This window comes from Battus philenor, unplaced genomic scaffold, assembly GCF_028537555.1.
Source record: "Battus philenor isolate CCGP_79_NKW_IND1 unplaced genomic scaffold, ilBatPhil1.0.hap1 SCAF_21, whole genome shotgun sequence".
Classification (NCBI taxonomy): Eukaryota; Metazoa; Arthropoda; class Insecta; order Lepidoptera; family Papilionidae; genus Battus; species Battus philenor.
In genome coordinates, this window is record NW_027181684.1 from 4560246 (window position 1) to 4581689 (window position 21444).

The 21444-nt window shown below is 35.8% G+C and overlaps 1 protein-coding gene across 1 annotated transcript; it reads right to left on the bottom strand.

The window, feature by feature from the left end:
- Positions 1-1708: 1708 nt before the first annotated feature.
- fbp (fructose-1,6-bisphosphatase) lies at positions 1709-8484 on the bottom strand. The gene is made up of 6 exons (XM_068766487.1): positions 8225-8484; positions 7372-7516; positions 5339-5445; positions 3760-3986; positions 2617-2795; positions 1709-1938 (listed from the first exon to the last, which is right to left on the bottom strand). Exons 1-6 carry the CDS (start codon positions 8398-8400, stop codon positions 1759-1761), a joined length of 1014 nt encoding a protein of 337 aa, XP_068622588.1. The 5' UTR covers positions 8401-8484; the 3' UTR covers positions 1709-1758.
- Between the last annotated feature and the right edge of the window lie 12960 nt (positions 8485-21444).

Consider the following 21444-nt stretch of genomic DNA (forward strand, 5'->3'; position numbering starts at 1 on the left):
AATCATTAATAATTGGGGTCATGCCAAAAAAAACTAGATAAATTGTATGCTTATAAGAGCGTTTGGCCCCACAATACCGATGTAAATAAAGAAATATATTTCAGCGGGATTCCCTTTTTTCGATACGCCGCTGATGATGTAATGTTGCTCCCGTTATACCCCTGTAAATAAAGAATTATATATCTGTGGAATTCCCCTTTTTCGATGCGCCATTGAAGACGTGATTTTTCTCCCATGACACCGATATAAATAAAGAATTATATTTCTGTGGAATTCCCCCTTTTCAATGAGCTGTTGACGACACGATGTTGCTCCTATAATACCGATGTAAATAATTATATTTCTGCGGAATTCCCCTTTTTCGATGAGCCGCTGATGACGAGATGTTGCTCCCAAAATTCTGATATGAATAAATAATTATATTTTTGTGCATTTCCCCTTATCGATACGCTGCTGATGCTGACGATATTGCTCCTACACCTGTATCCATATAATATTTATTTGTTGAAGGCATACTTTCGAATGCATCTTATAAATAGATAATGGGATTGACCTCATTCTTAACCCGAATGGACTGTAGGTAGGATTAAAATTTATAATTTTGTGAATAATTTAAAATTTATAAAATAGTGCATTTCTGTGTAGTATGTTGAAATATAACAATTGTTTTTTCAAAATTGAATATGCCTTATAATGTAGCCGGAATTGCAGGCTTGGGAATACGTATATACTTTTTAAGCGATATCAAGATTAGAATATTTATTTATGTCTTGCTTTGTGAATTTATTTAGTTATGAAATGATTGTAATAAATACTGGTTAACTCTTTATATTATTATAATGATGGCATTATTTGAGTAGTGTGACAAACACTGCCATGTTGCCTTACTGTTCTAAATTATTTTATTCATATTATTATCAACATCGATGATTTAAAGTGACCACCAGTGTGTCTTGAGAAGAAGAAAGAGTCTTCTTTCTTCTTCTCAATTTGATAGAAAATTAGAAACAGATTGAACTCATAAATCATCCTTTAAGCTATGATTGTTTGCTCTGAGAAAAGCCCACAAAAATCAGACAATGTTTTTGTGGTCACTTACAATATCCTCAATATAGTAGTTAGAATAATTGATGAATTGATCTCTGTTGTTAATTACTTTGGATTCCATCAACAAGAATTTAAGCTTCTCACAATATGACCAGTTGGTTCAATAATTGGATTATTCTATTTGTACTATAATGAATTAATGTTGACTAAGCATACTTTCAATAGCTGTGGATTTCAAGCATTTTTTAATAAATGCTATAAACGGTGTTTATTTTTATTTCATATTCTGAAATTCCCTTATTTTGAAAAATCGTCACTTTTCCCTTTATCAAGCGCATGCAAATAATCGATAAATAAAATTCCACCAAATTTCTTACAGGCATAAAGGAAATGACTAGTATCATTGGCTCAATTTTTTAATACATTTCTATTACAGTGTTTGTTTCAAAAAGATGTAAATTTGGGATTTAGCTAAAAGTAAAAAAGGTATCTATTTTTTTACAAAACCAAACTATATTGGAAAAGTGCAACATGCGGTCAGAATCATCCACAATTTCACACAAAAAGGACAGAAACGCTATTAGACATTAATATTTTAGCCAAAACATCAAATTAAAACTAAAAAAATCTTGAAATAAAATTCAATAAAAACATTACGAAATCAGACTTTATTCACAATCAGTATGGCTCGAATTGCAAGTACATCGTGTATTATGCTTTCAAGTATTGCAGAAGTTCTTCAACATCGTTTTTAGAACCCAAATAGCATGGAGCGCGTTCGTGTATTGATGTGGGCTTTATATCCAGAACGGGAATGTTGCCATTAGTTGCTAGTCCTCCGGCTTCAGTTACAATGAACGACATCGGGTTGCACTCGTATAGCAGACGCAGCTGAAAACAATTTTATTTTTTAGATTGAACTTTATTATTGCATTAGCGTATAATTTGATGATTATTTATTTTAAATATTATAAATACATTTTTTATCATTTATAAATCAAACTGCATGACGCATACAGTTGGCAAACATTCAAAATCGATGGAAATCTTAAAGTAGAATCTAGTAAGCCACGACTTTCAGAGTTGAGATGATCGACGTAAGAATAATAAAATTTTAATAAGATCTTAATAATGTTAACCCCAAGGGCTATAATATGCCGATATCAATATTACTACATAAATTTAGAGAAATACTGAACCATTACGAAAATTATTTACGACATTTTTAAAAACACATGCAATAATCAATTTTAACAATTACAGTACGTAATAGAATCTTAATTATGTTTAGATTATATGGCTAATGTGTTATCTAAAGACCGATGTAGCCAATCAATAAACTATTGTTTCTATGAGAGAGCCCCATGTTAGACCATGGTTTCCAAGAAACTTTTATATTTTTGTACAATTTCATAATTTTTATAAAGATGCATTCTAGAATTTCTATTCACTTTAGTTAATATATTATTATTAATTTTAGGTTAGATAATGCCGTCGTCATTAATTTCGGCTTCATGTTACGAAAAGTGTATAAATAAATAAAATAAAGTGATCAGAAGTTATACTTACTTTTCCCTTAGGAGCAGACTTCGTTGCTGGATACATAAAGATTCCGCCATATTTAATAGTCCTGTGCACGTCAGCCACCATGGAACCGACATACCTCGCCCCGTATGCCTTGCCTGTTTTGGGCCGTTTTTTACTTTCAATGTAATTCGCCAATCCTTTCTCCCATTCAGCAGCGTAACCTAATGAAATAATTACAAATTGTACATGTCTGTTTGTCAATACTAACAATATTAATTAGTTATAAAAACATAAATGTGAGGGAAAGTTACAGTAATTCTTTGCCATTTATTATTATAGACTTTAAAGATTGTTGTTGCTAAATTTTTTATTATTTGACATACGGATCCGAGACGCGATGGCTCAAGTTCACCCAGACTGTAAAAGAGAAAGCAGTGCTTGGAGTTTCGCTGCGAGTTTGAATAAGAATTGGGGCGATAGGAAAACTTAAGTCACAGGCGCGGCGTACATCTCTGGAGAAGCCTACGGCCGTTAAGGTCGAAAGTGTTTCGGGTGGTGTGGATACACCCCCCTTACGGTGAACGGGAAATATAATAAAAGTCGTGGAATTCCATCCGGCCATCGTGACAAACTAGAATTAGCCTGAAACTTGCAATGACCGTCTATACGCTAATCTGATGATCGAATTGATAAATATACTAATAAATAATTTATAGTTATTTATTAGTAGTTGTTAGAATTATCTGTGTAAAATGACAGAGGATATTTTATTAGCATCACTGTTAACTTATTAGCATTTATTATCTTATTAACACAATGTAAGAGAATATTAGGAGGTTCATCATTAAGAGCGCATAGCCTAAACCTGTTTATTTTAGGTCTGTTATTAAATTTAACTGGCTAAAAGTTTTTTTCTTTCATTACCAAAGGATTACTTGTGACTACTTGTGATATATTATGTTTCGTATTTTTTTCAAAACGGACATAAGTTGTACTATAAGACATTTCAAGGTTATCCATTCATTACCGGACACCCTGTATATACTCAATCTAGAATATCGGTGTTGTGTCTTAAGTATTTATTTATGAGAGCCGATTTAGCCCTGCTTTACTAGGCAAAACATACCCATATACACTAGGACCCTAACATAACGGCCGTTAGGAATTATTAAATATTTAGTTTACCTTCATTTATAGAGTAGATATTTCCCTTCTCGGGAATCCTCATGTTAGGGTCAGTTAATATGAACTCTCCCAGGGATGGATCGTACATAAAACCGTTCACCCCCTTCCCCTTTCCGAGGGTTAAAACCATCATCGTAGCGGAGCCGTACAAAGCGTAGCCGGCAGCCACCAACTCCTTTCCCGGTCGGAGAGCGTCTGCTTCAGACGGTTCACCTTCTGAGGTTTTTCTGAAACGTTATCATAAAACTATAACTAATTTAACTTTAGTGTTAACTAAATTTATTGTTTCTTAATTAAAATAAAAAATATAGATATACCGGGAAATAGTTTGTCAAGCAATGAGTTAGGCAATTTGTGCCGCGTCTGTCATTCATCATCATTTCAAGCATAATACGTCCAGAGTTGAGACATAGGCCACCGACATAGATTTGCATTAGGACATGGAAGCAGCCTGCATCGAGTGTCCTTCCGACGACTATTCACCTTGTGAGTGGATGTACTACACCGCGCCTGACGATCCCTGGTCTCCGATCCAGGTCTTAAAGACCTCAACGGCAATCTGTTCTACTAATTTTTCCACTTGCCAATTCACTGGGCAAGGTCAGCTACTTTTGGTTCTATGTGTCGCATCAATTGAAAATGATTTTTTATTAGCCTAGCAGAGAGTTGAAGTCGCTTAGCCCAAGGTTAAATTTTTATCACAACTTTCCAGTGTTGCTCTAAGAGCCAAGTATTAGTTACATTAATTTTTTACTGGATTAGACGACAGCCTTCCTCCCAGATCATTTCGAAGGAGACACGTAATGGAAAGACGTATATGCCCAGAACGAAACTTGTTTAGAGATGGCACTAAATCCCAATTTAAACCAAAGGTGTTCAAGAGAACAAAAGCGCGGCTGAATAAATTGTTGTTATGGTAATACCATTTTGAAATGCGTTAGCATAAATATAAACCGGGGTTTCTTGTACTATCATTCAAAAATTATAACACTTATGGATAAAATGATAAATAAACGGAAAAGTTACAATATTTTTAATTCAACCCGTTATTTTCACGTAATAAGATTGAAAAAGGGATTTCTTTTCGAGTGCCACGAATGGTTTGTTAACCTGGTTTATATAGCCCAGGTTACAGTTAGTGACTGTTGAAGAGTAAAGCTGAAGATACCTGAAGGATTATGTCCTCCATTAAAACAAGATCTTAAAATACATGTCACATGTGGGTAGCTGTAGGAAGCGAGCCCAAAATTTTGTTTTGGTTTTAGGGATGGTATTATGCGGGATTCCTGCCCACTAAAACGACCTCGGTATCGTCCTCTGCGTTGCTAAAAATGCCGTTCGGAACACACCACAGGTTCTTCTTCATTTATTATCATTATTATCTACAATGAACGAACAAGCATTATGCTATTAAAATAGATAGCCCCGTCTAAGTTATCGTTCACACTATCTCTCGTGAAGCCAAGACCAAGTGATCCATTGTTCGCCTCAGAGTCGCTATTCAACTGCTATTAGTGCTATTCAACTAAACTACAACAACAACAACAATTCAATTACGATTATAGTATGAGGTACTTACTTATAAATACAGAAAATCGATCCGACAGACACGAGACAATCAATGTTAGAAGAACCATCCAAAGGGTCGAAGCATACGACGTACTTTCCACGCCTTTCAGTTTCTACCTGCAAAATGTAACAAAATATTTACTGTATACAGGGTGATTGGTTATGAATGTATAGCGTCATATTTAGTCAATTAATGTACCGTACACCTTATCCAAAATTCAATGGTTTCAGAGATAATAAATGACGAATCGATAAGAAAATTGAGTTCACATAATTTGGATTACTACATATTAAAATTAATTATTGCTTATTCGTCCCTGCGGACTTTGTACTGCAGAAAGTTAGCCTATCGTATTCTAATACAAAATACATAAATTTAACATATTTCAGAGTTCACTTTATACAGAGATATTTGAAATAGGTGTCAAAGTTTTGAAGGTTTTTGCTGATTCATTTCATTCCTTTAAATTCATTCAGTTCATTCCTTTAAAGTTTTTACATCTATAATCAATCATCCTGTATAGAGAGAAACGAAAATCGCATATAAACAGCTATAATATATATATATAACCTTTTGATCAAAATTCGTAAATATTTGTCATCTAATAATAAAAATCGAAATTTTAAATTATAGTTTTATCATTAGATAAAAATTTTAATAGAACAAATTATTAATACGAGTATATTCAGATACAAATGATTAAAGAATAAAACTTTATAATCATAGTTATTATTGTTATGGTATGATTATTTTTACTAAAAAAATAATAAATGCTACAAGATAAGGAATCAAAGGGTAGCTGGGTCGCGGTTCAAAAGACAACCTCGATATAAATAAATATTCAATGTTATCGACGGTTCAAATTCCGAGTATTATTGTGTAATTTCACGGCTGTTGTGTCATGTTTTATTGTGTTCTATACCCATAGGATTCATCTTTACTAAAAATGTCTTATTAAGCGCAGACGTTAAGGCCGCTTGGGTCTTAAAGTTCCACCTCAGACCGACAAGGTCGTCAGAAGCAGCTAGATGCAGGTCGCTTACTGTTCTCGCTGGAAAACTTTGGAAAGCCTAAGTGCAGCTGTGGACGTCCTATGGAATAAATGATGATGACGATGAAGCCTAAAAGTTAAGAAGATTTTGTCCGAATCGGCTATTTATTTTTAATCTTTTCTTAAGATACGATGAAGTTTCTTATACAAAAAAAAATTGCGAGAAAAATAGTAAAAAAAACACTTCATCTTAAAAACTGTATAGTATTTAAAACATCCGCTGTCAAAAAATTGGCGTTAATCAAAACCCTAAAACACATTTCCGGATGTAATTGTACGAGAAATATCGTGTGCAAACAAAATACATTGTGACAAAATATATTACATACATATATTATAATTGCAGCAGTTTTCATACGTATTAAATGAAAAACTTAAATTTGTAATAAATGGTTCATTATTAAAACATTATAAGTGTTCATTATTAAAAAAATTATGACAGGCCAGCATTGTTCAATACTAAAAACCAAGCATCTAGTCATAATTGGTAAAATTACGGGGCTATAGAGACATATCTTATGATGGAAAGGGCAAATGTCTTTCTGGACAGAATTTTGTATTTTAATAGCATAGTTACATGAACATTTATTCGTTACTATACAAATCTGAAGACGAAAGAAAATAAGCAACATAGCACAATTAAAGTGTTAGTGCGCAGGCCACATAGAGCACAGAAAAGAGCGCCGCTGGGCCCGTAAGGTTCTGAAGTGAAGATCACAACCACGATCAGCGAGCGTGTGATTGTAACATGTCCAATGACTAGTTGGACAGACGACTTTGTTGAAGTGTTCGGAAGTTGCTGGAAGCCGGCCGCTTCCAATCGCTAATATTGTAATTCTGCGAAGGAGGCCTATGCCAAACAATGGACGTTCTACGACTGAAATGATGATGATAATATAGAACAAAGATGAAATTGTTGCAATATTCCATACACAGATTATATAAATAAAGTAATTAATAGAAATAAATGTTTGAAACGTGGCAATCATACCTGTATAACGGAAGGGTTTTCCTCTGATACCAATAAGCAAGTTGTGAACGATGACTTTAGAACGTTGATAAACAGGTCGTTAGATAGTACATCTAGTTTTTTCACTTGCTCGCCTTGGACATTTGTGTCACCGGATATTCCATGTCTAAAAACAAAGGTAATCAGAAAAAAATAGTATGGTGCATTTATCTAGTAGGTACTTTTAAACATTGGTTCTCAAGATGCACCCATAGGGGGGACCCCTACAAGAGACTAAGGCAAGTATAACCCCTACAAGGCAAGGCTTTCGTTGGCTTGACAAAAAAGGTAAAAAATATGTATTTATGTAAAGTATTGCAATAATTACACATATATTAGAACAACACATATAAAAAATATAGTTTTTCGTCCTATTTAAACCACCCTGAATATGGTACTTTCTAAATGAAATAAGTGAGAATTAATTCGTTACTTTTGCTGTGAGATTTAAAAAGGTCGATCGATGAAATCACTTTTTTATTCGGCCAACTACATTTTTTGGACTTGCATCCACAGCACAATCAATTAATTAACCAATCGATAGTCATATTCTTTAAGAAAACTATTTATTTTTGGTTAGAACTCCGCTACAGCGCTAATTTTTATGTTTAGATCTAATCCTTACATTTTTTTTGTCAACGGGAACACGCTAAATTTTAAAAGTGGTCTATGAGAAAATATTTCTGTGCACCTCTGCTTTTAAGTTACACTAGCTTACAATTATTATGACTATTTCGTATAGGTTGTTTTTCTTTTAATTAAAATAAAGTAAAAATTAAATTATTACTTAAAAAAACAAACGGACAATGTGATAATAAATGTGTATGTCACTCACAGTTTAGCGATTCCCGCCTTCCTCACGGCCGACTGTATAGCCTTCACTGCTGTTTGGATTGAATTTAAAAGGTACGTCAGGTCTCCGGTAGCCTCAGGTGCGGTTCTCTGTTGCGCTAAGACCCACCTGGTTAGGGTCATAGCGTTTACATCAAAAGCCGGCCCTTGCTGTGTCATCGTTACGTTATATGATATCTGTTGTAACAAAAACTACGACATACCCGGACAACAGTCGCCGGAGCACTGAACGCCGCGACTCGCTTGTTTACCAACCGGTGAATAGTGACGCGATCTTATCGTCTAAAACAGGAGTCGGCAACCCGCGGCACAAGCAGCATTTTTTGGATATGATGCTACGGCTCTTTAGTTCAATACGTAAATATTAATAATATACATTTATCTAATATATAAAATTCTCGTGTCACGGTGTGCGTGATTAAACTCCTCCGAAACGGCTAGACCGATTTTCGTGAATCTTATTGTGCATATCGGCTAGAGTGGAAAATCGGACAACATCTATTTTTTTACCTCCCTAAATGTTAAGGGGGGCCACTCCTAATTTTTTTTTATTTTAATGTTTTTATTTTTTTATGATAAAGCATACAAAAATACATACAATCCTAAATTTTCACCCATCTACGATCAACCCTTATTTTTATTTGTTCATACCAAAACAACGTTTGCGAGATCAGCTAGTAATATATTAAATTAATCGTTAAAAGTAATAAGCTAATATAGAATTGTTTGTCTGAAATAGCAGTGGGCTAAGAATACCGCTCGTGCAACCAACGGCCGTTGGGGCCAAAAGGTTCTCGGATGGCGACCACGGTCCAGTAGAATCGACGTGGATTGGCTTCCCTCTAGGTAGACCTGCAACATAATTAAGTTCGTGGGAAGTCGCACGATACGTGTGGCGCAAGCCCGATCATCGTGGAAGAAGCCAGTGCCTTGCAGTGTGTATCGGCCGATATGATGATATTGATCATTAAAAAGCCAACTAACAAATAAAAATTTACTCATATTTCGGATTTAAAGTTATGACCCAAATTTATCTAAACTTCATAAAACTGCAGTATCGTGGGTAAATGTTTGTTTGTTTTTTTTATTCATATAATAAGTGATTATCTATATATGAATAAATAGACCATTCTCGTATCTTTAAAAAAAAACTAAATTTATCAAATTACTATTTATTGTCGGAGAATATTTTTTTAGCTCTTTAAAAACTTTAAAATTTGTAATTTTTAACTCATTCAACTCAAAAGATTGTCGACCCCTGATCAAATCGTATCACTAAATGATGTAACATGTTTTGATATTAAAAACAGCTAGATAATGGCCGGCTTTGATTTAAATAAACGTTAGACTGTGAACCGAAAAAAAAATGGGTGTGTACGTGACGAAATATTAGCGATATATTTAAAATCGATCAAAAACACGCTTTTATCACCTTGACTTTTATCAGGTCTCTCGATGAAGCGGTTTATTGTAATGAATTTCTTAAATTTACTTTATTTGCTTTTTTAATCAATTTATATAGTAAGATATTACTTAAAATTTATAATTTTAACATTAGATTTCATACTTATGAAAATATAACATGACACATCATTTGAAGTATATCCGCCATGTAGAGTAATCAAAATTATTACATAAGAAGCATTATTCTAATTATAGATTAAATTCCTTGATTATATCTATCGTAAATCGTAAAACTGTTAACCCGCGCTTAGAACTGTCTTGTTTGACATGCTAATTTACTTCAAAGAACGCCGCCGCAATGGGACGCCATGTAAAAATAGTCATTCGGTTTTTCATTTCAGGCACGAAAGGCACAATTTCCACTCCAACTTTCATATCATCGGAAACTCGACAATAGGAAAACAATACTGACTTAATTCATTTAGAGTACACTCAACTCTTATTATTTACTCGGTGATATATTCTTTAGAAAAGCGTGCAAAAAAATTCACATAACATAAAAAATACATGTGACGTATTATAAATTTTGGGATATTTTCAAATAATTAAAAAAATCGTGTTGGATGACAAAACTCTACATATAAATTTTTCAAAAAAAACTTAATTGATCTAACATAAAACAAAAAAAATCATTTTCAGTGTAAAAAAATTAGTGTACAGTCAAAATTTAATCTTCAAAGCAACATTACAGTAACTATTAATTGCATTTATTACAACCTGTAACCATGACGAACAATTATGACATTCCTCCATCTGCATTTTGTTATTATAAAGATAGGTTTCTGTAAGCATTTCGTGTTGAAACTAAAATTTCGTGTAATGTCAAAAAGACGTGTATTCAAAATGAAAAAAGAGTTCTGGGTAAATATAGCGATCTTACAACTGTATTATGTATGTGAAAGGAGTAGTTTATATTAGTGGACGTACCAAATCTTAATAAATCATAAAGATATGTTTACACGTGTGTACTTTCCTAAAAGGCATCCAACAATTTTTTTTTATTCTGCAGAAATCTGTTATCTATTTCACTGTAAATCTCTCTTCGTTCTTTTTTAATAAAGTCGATTTTACCGCGCCTTATTTGGTACCTTTTATGTTTACGAACAACTAGCGCCATCCATCGACGTCAGGTGAAACACACAACAGTGTTCCGTGAAATATAATTGTAGAAAACTACTTTGGTCCAAGAGAGTGAGCGCTTACACGGACGTAAAGGAATAAAAAATATTTGTCCAAAGCCTCCAAATATTAAAATGTAGACAGTCATTAATGAAAGATATTTTTTTTATTTCGAACCTTCGAATATTTTCGTACATTTGCTATTTAAAAAAGTAAATCTGAGGAAAATTTTAGTGTAAAGAGAAAAAATAATAAATTAACTTGTACAATATTCGTTACTTCAAAACAAATATTAAGGTGACTAAATAATAAAGAGATTGGGTATTCGAATACGGATTTTAGCTTAAAGTGATTTCGCTCAGAAATTATGGAAGCGGTTTCTATGAATTATTAAAAAAAAAATTTCTGGAGTCACTGCATCCTGTTTCACTCGTGTACAGATGTAGTCATCCGTTTGACTCTACCATTCACATCCCGGGATTATTTTGGTACAAGTACATCCCGCAATAAGCCAACATTTTAATTTAATGTAAATATACATTCCCAGGTTCTAAATCTCAAAAGTGGACTGTAAAGTGCTGCTTAATCTAATATAATATTCACATAGCCTTACCTACAAATAGTGCCAAAGGTTCCATAATACCCACAGTGAAATGAAAATCAAAAATCATTTTACTCACTTCGTTTTAATATCACAAAAATTTTACAATACTTGTTGTCCTAGCTTAAAAATAATACAGGCAAGATATTATACATAATACCAAAGGTTCCGTAATACCATCAATGAAATGAAAATCAAAAATCATTTTACACACTTTATTTTAATTTTACAAAAATAAAACAATACTAGTTGTCTTAGCTTAAAATTTACGTACTGTGGTAGTACTACTTGAAATGAAACACCACTGGCCCACAAAGAGTCCTTTATTCGCAAATCAGATGGTCACCCTACTCTAACACAAAGTACACTTTCGATTAATCCAAACAACTCTTCCAAATCTGTTCGGAAATCACTGTCCAAATAACTTTAATCAATTTTGTATCACTGAGCGTAGATCTTAATCTTATAACTAAAAAAACCAACACTGAAATATAACATGCATCGGACCAGTTTTCGAGTGAAACTGTGATCCCAATGACCGGTCGTACGTCTACAGCGTTCGATGATTGCTTGTGGACTGACGAAGGGGGAGCGTGGCTGCGGCCTCTTCAGCCGACACTCCCCCTTAGCTAGTCACCCCGCGCGCACCCAATTGCCGCAGTAGGGTTCAGTGATTATTATTTAGAGGGCACTGAGGTTCATAACAGATGTAACTCTAGCTTTGTAACAATATTATTCATAATACTAAACAATGGTAGCTGTCAACAAGGCGCGCCGCAGATTCGCGGGGCAGCGAGTCTTTGCCAGTCTGCACCTTTAAGCAGGCGACCAGGCGTTATAGAAAGCTCTCTCTATGTCCAATGATACCAGCACTGCGATCTCCTTCTCTCTCAACGGAGTTCGCAGATGCTGAACCAGCACATACAGGGAAGCATACAGCGTTATTGGTTGCGACTGATTTAAGGCGCAGTGTACCACCGCATCCCACGAATTATCATCTTTTCAAGAAGCTTGCCCAGAATGGACAAGAGTTCAATGGGCTTGTAGGGCTTCGGGAGGTCGCATGTTTCATCATGGCCCCCGTTTACTTCATGGGATTTCGCTCTTACAGCACTGTGGTCCGCATTGTCCTCCCGGGGGTTATCCTCCGGGAAGAAAACCACTGCCAGCAACCTGGCTGATCCCGCTGCGTTCAGCACTTGACCAGACCGGACGAGGGGTCGTCCTCTCGCTTCACCTCCGTACGACGTATCACTCAATAGATCCCGTCCCACATAGTCTCGCGATCCTGCCTCTCGCAGAACCGCTTCCAGCTCTGGGTCTGAGCGCGTCTAGCCTTGAGGAGGTAGACCTGCTTCGCGTAATACTCGCGCCAGACCATCTCCTTACGCGCCGGCCTCGTGTACTTGATCCGTCTCTTTTTTTGTTCCGACCACCAGGGCAATTCTACGCTCCTACGTTTGGAGACTTTCGACAGTGTGGAAATTATATACAAATAATCATTAATTAATATACATGTAACGCCATCTATTGGAACGTAGATTGTATATTGTTCCTACCATCATTGTTATAAAGTAAAATGTATGTATGTTTCTGAACGTATAATAAAAAAGTTAGTTCTGTTCGAATCTCATAACCGGCGTTTTATTATAGGTTATGGGCCCAGTCGAGTTTATTAAAATAAATTGTTTTTCTCGCGAAAAGACTTGCACAAGCGTGCCGATTATTCTACGCAGATTGAGAACTATACGTTTTGTGAACTGTGAATTGTGATAAATAGTTTAAAAATTAAGAATGGCAAATAACTATATCGTGAGCGTGCCTAAGCTGAAAGGTCGGGAAAACTACACAGAGCGGGCTTTCGCAGCGGAGAATTTTCTCGTGTTGGAGGGAACTTTTGATTACATCAAAGTTACTAAACCCGAAGAAGCCGCAGCCGACTTAAAAACTAAGGCGAAACTGATTTTAACTATTGATCATCTCTTAATGTACATATAAAAGAATCTAAGATCACTAAAGAGTTATAGGAGAAACTCAAAAATTTCTTTGATGATTCGGGTTTCACTAGAAGAATCAGTCTGTTGAGGACTTTGATTTCTATACGTCTAGAAAATTCTACATCCATGACATGATCGTATGTTACTCAAATAATTGAAACCAGTCAAAAATTAAGTGGGTCTGGTTTTAAAATCAACGATGAATGGGTCGGATCGCTACTTCTAGCAGGATTATCCGAAGAATATTCACCGATGATAATGGCGATTGAACATTCAGGGATTTCGATTACCGCGGACGCCATTAAAACTAAGTTATTGGATTTGGAGGAAGACAGTGGCAACGTGAGTGGAGCATTTGCGAGTTTCCGTAAAAACTGTAAGGTTGGCAGCCTTGTCAAAAAGGGGCAAATGTCAAACTCAAATGTGTCAAAGTCAAAATTGAAGGTTATAAAATGCTATAAGTGCAAACAAACAGGACATTATCGCAATCAGTGCACCAGTTCCGATAAAGATTCAGAAAATAACAAGTCTTGTGAACGTAAACAATCAAACGCATTTAGTGCTGTGTTTTTAAATGGTGCTTTCTCCAAAATTGACTGGTATATTGACTCCGGAGCGAGTGCACATTTAACCGTCAATTAACACTAGCTCACAAATATTTCTGTTGAGCATTCGATCAAAGAAATTGTGGTCGCGAATAAAGAAAAGAGTCGGTGAAATGTTCTGGTGACGTATCGATAACAACCTTAACAGATAACTGCGAGTATGATATAGTTGTTGAAGGTATATTGTGTGTTCCTAGTTTGACCACTAACCTAATTTCTGTGAGTCAACTAATTGCTAAAGGCAATAGAGTACTGTTTAACAACAGTGGCTGTGAGATTTACAATAAATGTGGTGAATTAGTTGGTACTGCTACATTACTAAATGGTGTCTACAAGCTAAGAATGCCTGAAGTATTGATGGCAGCTGTGATGAACTCGAGCGATATTTGGCATCGAAGGCTTGGCCATGTCATTAGCAACTATCTAAATAGAATGGAGAATGCAGTGGGAGGAATCACGCTAGATAAAAAGGCAAATATTTCAAAATTGTCTTGTACGGTGTGTTGTGAAGGTAAGCAAAGCCGCTTACCTTTTTCCGCAGAATGGCTATAGAAGTAAAGAACTTCTGCATACTGTTCATACAGATGTATGTGGACCGTTCAATGCTTCGATTGGAGGATCCAAATATTTTATATTATTTGTTGATGATTATAGCCGCATGATATACATCTATTTTATGAAAAACAGAAATGAAGCTTTTAGTTGTTTTAAAAGATATAAAGTTCTTGTAGAAAACCAACTTAACTCGTTCGCTACCAATCGTCACATATATGTGTCACCGCGTTTCTTTACCACAGCCCGGCGACACATATATGTGACAGATATTTTTGTATAATTTACAAAAGCATGTTTGAACATGTTGAGTATTGAACTAAATTGTTAAGTTCTAAAACTATAAAATGCATCAAATCTGTAGTTGGTCTGCTCTCGTATTAGATTATTTACAGTTTTTATAGCAGTTGAATAGGTCGGTTAAGCAAGGTTAGTGAAATTAGTAGGCAATAAATTAAAATTAAAAAGAAAAAGTATTTGTGAAGCCAAATTAATAAGATTTTTAACAGAAACATATCCCTCAACAAAATGTATAATTTTCGTAAGAAACCCCAAATGAAGAACAGATGCATAATATATTCCAGTGATGACATGGAATCTAATAAGAATATACCAGTACCAGATCCAACTGATAATTTTTCTATTACGGATTGTGAAGAAATGAGCAGCTCGTCAAATTCAATAATTAGTGATGAAAATGACGATGATTTCTCCATCGAAGATAATTATAGCAGTGTTAACAATGATAATAGCAGAGTACAGGAAAATAATTCAGACTGGTCAGAAGACGATATAGACCCTGTTTTGCACGGTTTTATTGGAGAAGAGGGTTTGAAAGCAAATCTATCAATAGATAGTTCACCTTTTGACGCCTTTTCGTTATTATTCGATAACGTTCTCATTGGAAAAATCGTGCATTGGACAAATGCTCACGCTGAAGTTTTGCTGAATACCACACATATTTCATCTAATTCAAATTTAAAAAAGTGGACTGAGGTTACAGAGGACGAATTAAAAAAATTCTTAGGACTATGTATCGTGATGGGCAATATTCGGATGCCTTCGTTAAAGGCATATTGGAGTACAAATATGCTTTATAATCATCCCTTATTTGGAAAAATTATGTGTAGAAATCGGTTTGAATCAATACTTCGCTGCCTAAGGTTTTACGATGAAACAGACGATCAAACAAATCGTCTTTATAAAATCGATAAAGTGTTGAATCATATACTACAAAATATTCAAAAGGTTTATTACCCTGGTGAGAACTTATCAATAGACGAGGCTTTACTATTATGGAAAGGGCGTTTAATATTTAAACAATATATTCCACAAAAGAAAGCCAAATACGGAATTAAAATATATGAGCTATGTACACCTGATGGATTCGTGCTAAATATTATTATTTACAGCGGAAAGAATACTGTAAGTAACGAAGATGGACATTCTTACTGCGTCGTTTATCAGTTGTTGGAAAAATATTTAGGAAAAGGGCATACTATATTTATGGACAATTATTATAATAGTGTCAAATTAGCTACTTCTCTTTATAACGATAAAACCCACGTTGCAGGGACACTTCGCAGATATCGCAAAGGCAACCCGACAATTGTAATTGAAAAAAAATTAAAAAAGAATGAATCTGTTTTTGCAAGAAAAGGAAATATTTTAGTGCAGAAATGGAAAGATCGTCGGGATGTCCTGACAATATCTACAAAACATAAGGCGTCACTTCAAGAAGTAGTGTCCAAAAGAGGGCATACAAAACTTAAGCCTTCCACTGTAGCAGACTATAATAAAAATATGTCGGGAATTGATAGAGCGGACCAAATGATTTCCTATTATTCTACCCCTAGGAAGTCGATACGCCGGTATTTAAAACTTTTCTTTCATATTCTTGACGTGGCAATTTGGAATTCTTGTTGGATGCACAATAAAATTCATTCAACTAAAACAACTTATTTAGAGTTTCGAGATGATATTGCCTTCACACTACTTAATTCTGATAGCGAAATACCTATGTTTTCACACGGCCCTAATTTATATAGACAGCACTTTGTGAAAAAGCTGGAGAAACGAGTTAGATGCCATGTATGTGCCAAAAACAAACAGCGCAAAGCTACTTTCTACGCCTGTGAGATTTGCAAAACAAACAATGGACAACCGATTGGATTGTGCGTTGACAAATGTTTTAAAATTTATCATACAAAATAAAATGAATTTCATATCGATAAATTGTATTTATAATTTTTTTTTGTCTTATAATCAATTTCTTATAATTTAATGTGTCATATATATGTGACACGTGGGCTACAGGGTTTAGTTTTTATCTATAGCCCAGCGTCACATATTTGGGTCAGTTTAAAAGAATACTTATTTTACTTTTTTAGACTGTTCTAAATATACATACGTAAAATCTATTTCAATTCATTTAATATAACCACCAAAAAAATGTTGGGCTATTGTGGACGTTTTTCCCAGAAGACCCTGGTAGCGAACGAGTTAACAAGAAAATTAAAATTCTAAGAAGCGATAATGGTAGAGAATTCTGTAATAAAGAATTTGATGATCATCTCAAGAATTCTGGGATAATTCATCAAAGAAGTAATCCTTACACGCCCGAACAGAATGGCTTGCCAGAGAGCTTTAATCGTACTGTAGTAGAGAAAGCTAGATGTTTATTATTTGATGCTGAACTTGATAAACAATTTTGGGCTGAAGCATCTAACACTGCAGTATATTTACAAAACAGGACTTTCTTATCAACTCTAAATGGGAAGACTCCATTCGAGTTATGGACACAAGAGAAGCCAGACATTAGCCATTTGAGAGTTTTTGGGAGCATTGTGATGATACATATTCCTAAGGAAAAAAGAATGAAATGGTATAAAAAGGCTGAAAGAGGAATTCTTGTAGGATATCCAGATGATGTGAAAGGATACCGCGTTTACAATCTGAAAACTAAGCAGATTACAACCAGTAGAGATGTCTTCATTGTTGAAAAATCACTAGTAACTGCAATTGACGTGAAATATCACTTTACTAGACAATGTGTTTCCAATAATATTATTCAATTAAAATATTTGTCGACAGCTGATATGCCTGCTGATATGCTCACAAAGAGTTTGTGTTCTAAAAAGCATCACACTTTTATTTATTTAGGTGTAGTTGTAAAATAGATCCAAGTTCAGTTCAGTGGGGAAATTATAAACAAATAATTATTAATTAATATACATGTAACGCCATCTATTGGAACGTAGATTGTATAGTGTTCCTACCATCATTGTTATAAAGTAAAATGTATGTATGTTTCTGAACGTATAATAAAAAAGTTAGTTCTGTTAGAATCTCATAACCGGCGTTTTATTATAGACAGGACTAGCTCGCAGACGTCCCCCACGGTTTCCCCATATCGAACGACCATGCGTCGGTAGGTGCGGGCGGTAGGCGTCAAACAGCGATCCGATAGCAGTCGAGCGACAGTTCGATAAAACTCGCCCAGTCTGCCCTTGAGGTAGTGAACTTCTGCGCGGTGCGAATAAGATACATTGTCCATGAGGCTCCAACCCTCCACTCGATTGAGCAAGCGGTTATGTCGACACGACTGGAGAAATGTCTCCCACCCCGATAAGTGTCGAACGTCGGCTCAGACCCCTGGTTAAGCACATAGAATTCCAGCTCATCCAATGCGGATACAACCTCGGCTCCCCTCCGGTCCACCGTTTGGCAGCCCCATTCGGTGTTCTGGGCGTTCATGTCGCCCCTCCCAGAACCACGTAGACAATCCCCTAGCCCTCCAGAGCTTGTCGATCTGGTCCGATGGGCGTATTTGGTTCCAGATAGACGGGCGCCACCCCTATCTCCCAAGGCCCTGTTCTCAGTCTGGCCGCCGCAACATTGCCAGACGTGAGGTGGGGACATTGAGTGATGTTAATAATGTCGCCGAACAGCACAATAGCCACCTTAACAACCTCATCGTTATCTCGGGCTACGCATTGTTCTACCCTTGTTCCTGGGTAGTGCCGCATCTCGCCAATAGCACCCATGTACGGAGGACCGGGATCCAGGAGGACCAAGACGAGCGCCCAGCCTTTCTTCGGCGCTTTGCATATCAGCACGGCTGTAGCGAGCTTGGGCCTCTGCAGGTTCAACTGCACAACGCGGTACTGGTGGTGCTCAGCCCTGAGAGTGCGGTGGGACGCCTGGGTTGTATTCACCCGAGATTATGTTGTTTGATTTTAAAGACAGAATATTCGAACGCATCTCGAAGAGATTTTTGCAAAGTGGTTAATGTTATACGAAATTCATAGTAGTCGTTAGGTTTAAATAATTCTTGGGATACAAGGTATAGTATTTATGCAATATATATAGAACAGTGACGTAATCTAAGTAAAGTAGACTAAAAATATGGTTACTCCGAATATATGAACTTCAAGTTCAAATCAGAATATCCAAACTTGTCTGAGTTCGGTTCGTAAGTAACGGCTTCAGTAAAAACTGTAGCTGAGGTCCGCCATATTACTTCAACACATACGACAATACCTGTTCCACCACCAAAAGTCATGTGCAATATAGGTATTGTACTATTCTGATTCACATCAAACTGCTGTTGAGCAATAGGATATTCATAACCTAGCCAGCATAACTATAACCTAACCAGTTGTCTTACTTGATCAGGGTAGTCTAAACATTCCTCTTGAATAGAGAAAGTGCTTCGTGTATAGCGATAAGTGGTCCCCAAACTCTGACAATTTTTATCCTTATTTGAATGAAGTTATTAGGACCTAAATTCAATTTACCACATAATGCTGTTGCTGATGTTTGAGCAGTAACATCCGCTACATCTGGCATTCGCACAACTAAATTATACCATAGAACCGGTACAAATTCAGGTAGGTGAGTCGGTACTCTAAGCTTACGTCCACGGATCTCAGTCTTCGGAACTGACTTACACTTTGATAAAATCTTAGCTTTACGTCCAGTCTTACAGTTCTTACGACCCATAGTTGTAAGCTATTAGTTAATATAAAGATGAATTTCCACTAACCTAACCTTCCTGGGGTAAAATTATGCACCAGGAAACAACGTAATCCAACGGATAACCTAGTAACTCATCACATCAACCGTTTCCAGAAATGACGTATACACAGAATAAACCGATGATACAAAAAATGTCTTAATAGACAATCACAACATATGAGAAACAATTTACAAACAACAGAAACTAAATAAGTCTACGAATGATATTAACAATCAACTTTTGTTCGACACGAGGCCACAAATTAACAAAAGAAAATTTGGGAATTATATTCGGTGTTACTTACAGTACTTTGTGCCTCCGCCATCAAAGGTGATAAAGGGGATCCCATAGCTAAACACTCTCTCTGTCTATAATAAGTCCCGTTAAACCTAAAATAATTTTGTTCTATATAAATTTTGGTTAACCCTACTATTTCGTTCACCTACTCCGGATGTAGTCCTCTTCTATCTAATAGATCTGATAATAGTGATAAGCTTTCTTAATAAGGAACATTGGTAAAAATACTATCCACATCCAGAGAAAGGAAAAATGAGTTCGCAGGTAAAGTAACATCTCTTACTTTATCTATCAAATTAAATGTGTTTCCAGATTTTACCAACATACTCTCACTCAAATCACTCATCTACTATATAAAATCACATATAACTTACGCGTACGCTAAGCAGTTGGCGAGGGAGTCCGGTTCTGGTGTCCATACTGTAAACAAGTGCGTCACGAAGCTCCGCAATTAAAATATTTAAACCAGTGATAAATAGTGCTTGAACAATTGTGTCGAGTCACAAAAATACCACAGAAACACAAATAATTAATAACTGTTAGTGAACAAAGTGCAATACAGAAGCTTCGGCAAGAAAAAAAAAAACGAATTCCATTCGGCAAGTTCTAATCTAAAAAGTTATAATCACGATCACAACATAGACAAGAGAACATCTGTCATCTGTCATTAAATAGTGACAAACGTCATTGTCACTTGTGGTGCTGCCAGCATCAAATTTCAAAACCTACTAAAACTAGTGTTGCCACTGCAAAAGTTGAATTTACCCTAAATATGGATGTAAACATAGAATTATTATTAGAGAAAATGGAGGAGAAGATGAAACAACAAACTCTGGAAATAACAACAGCAGTGACGAAAAGCGTTATGGAAGGAATAGATATAAAATTGAAAAACCTCACAGAAGATAACGAAGCTCTAAAAACTAAAATAGCAACTTTGGAACAAAAACTTAACTGGATTGAAAAAGATAAGAGGAAGAACAATCTAGTATTCTACAGAATAGACGAAATGGGTAAAACAGAAAACGAGTTAGTAAACTACATTAAAGAAATCATAATTAAAACCGGAACACATATGGATAGCCAAGAGATAAGCACTCGAAACTGTCGCAAGATCGGACACCCTCCATCCTTTAGCGTTCAGAGTGAAAGAAAATGTTACGAAAGTGAGAGAAAAAGGGAAGGATGTAAGATTATATTGGGTGAAAGCGCACGCGGGGACGGAGGGGAATGAGAGGGCGGACCAGTTGGCCAAGGACGCGGCCCTGAAGAGTAAAAGAAGACCTGAATATGAGAGATGCCCCATTTCATTCGTCAAGCGACAACAGAGATTGGAGTCGCTCGACGAATGGAACAGGAGGTGTATGGAAGGAACGACGGCTTCAGTAACGGTCCGGTCTCACCAAAAAACCTAACCAACAAATCACCATGACGGAAGAAATGACACGGGCTTTTGAGTCCTGCAACAAAGGCCTGTCGCAGGCCGCTCTGTTGGCTCATCCGCGAGCGAGTGCAGAACTGGCAATTCACACTGATGCGTCTGATACA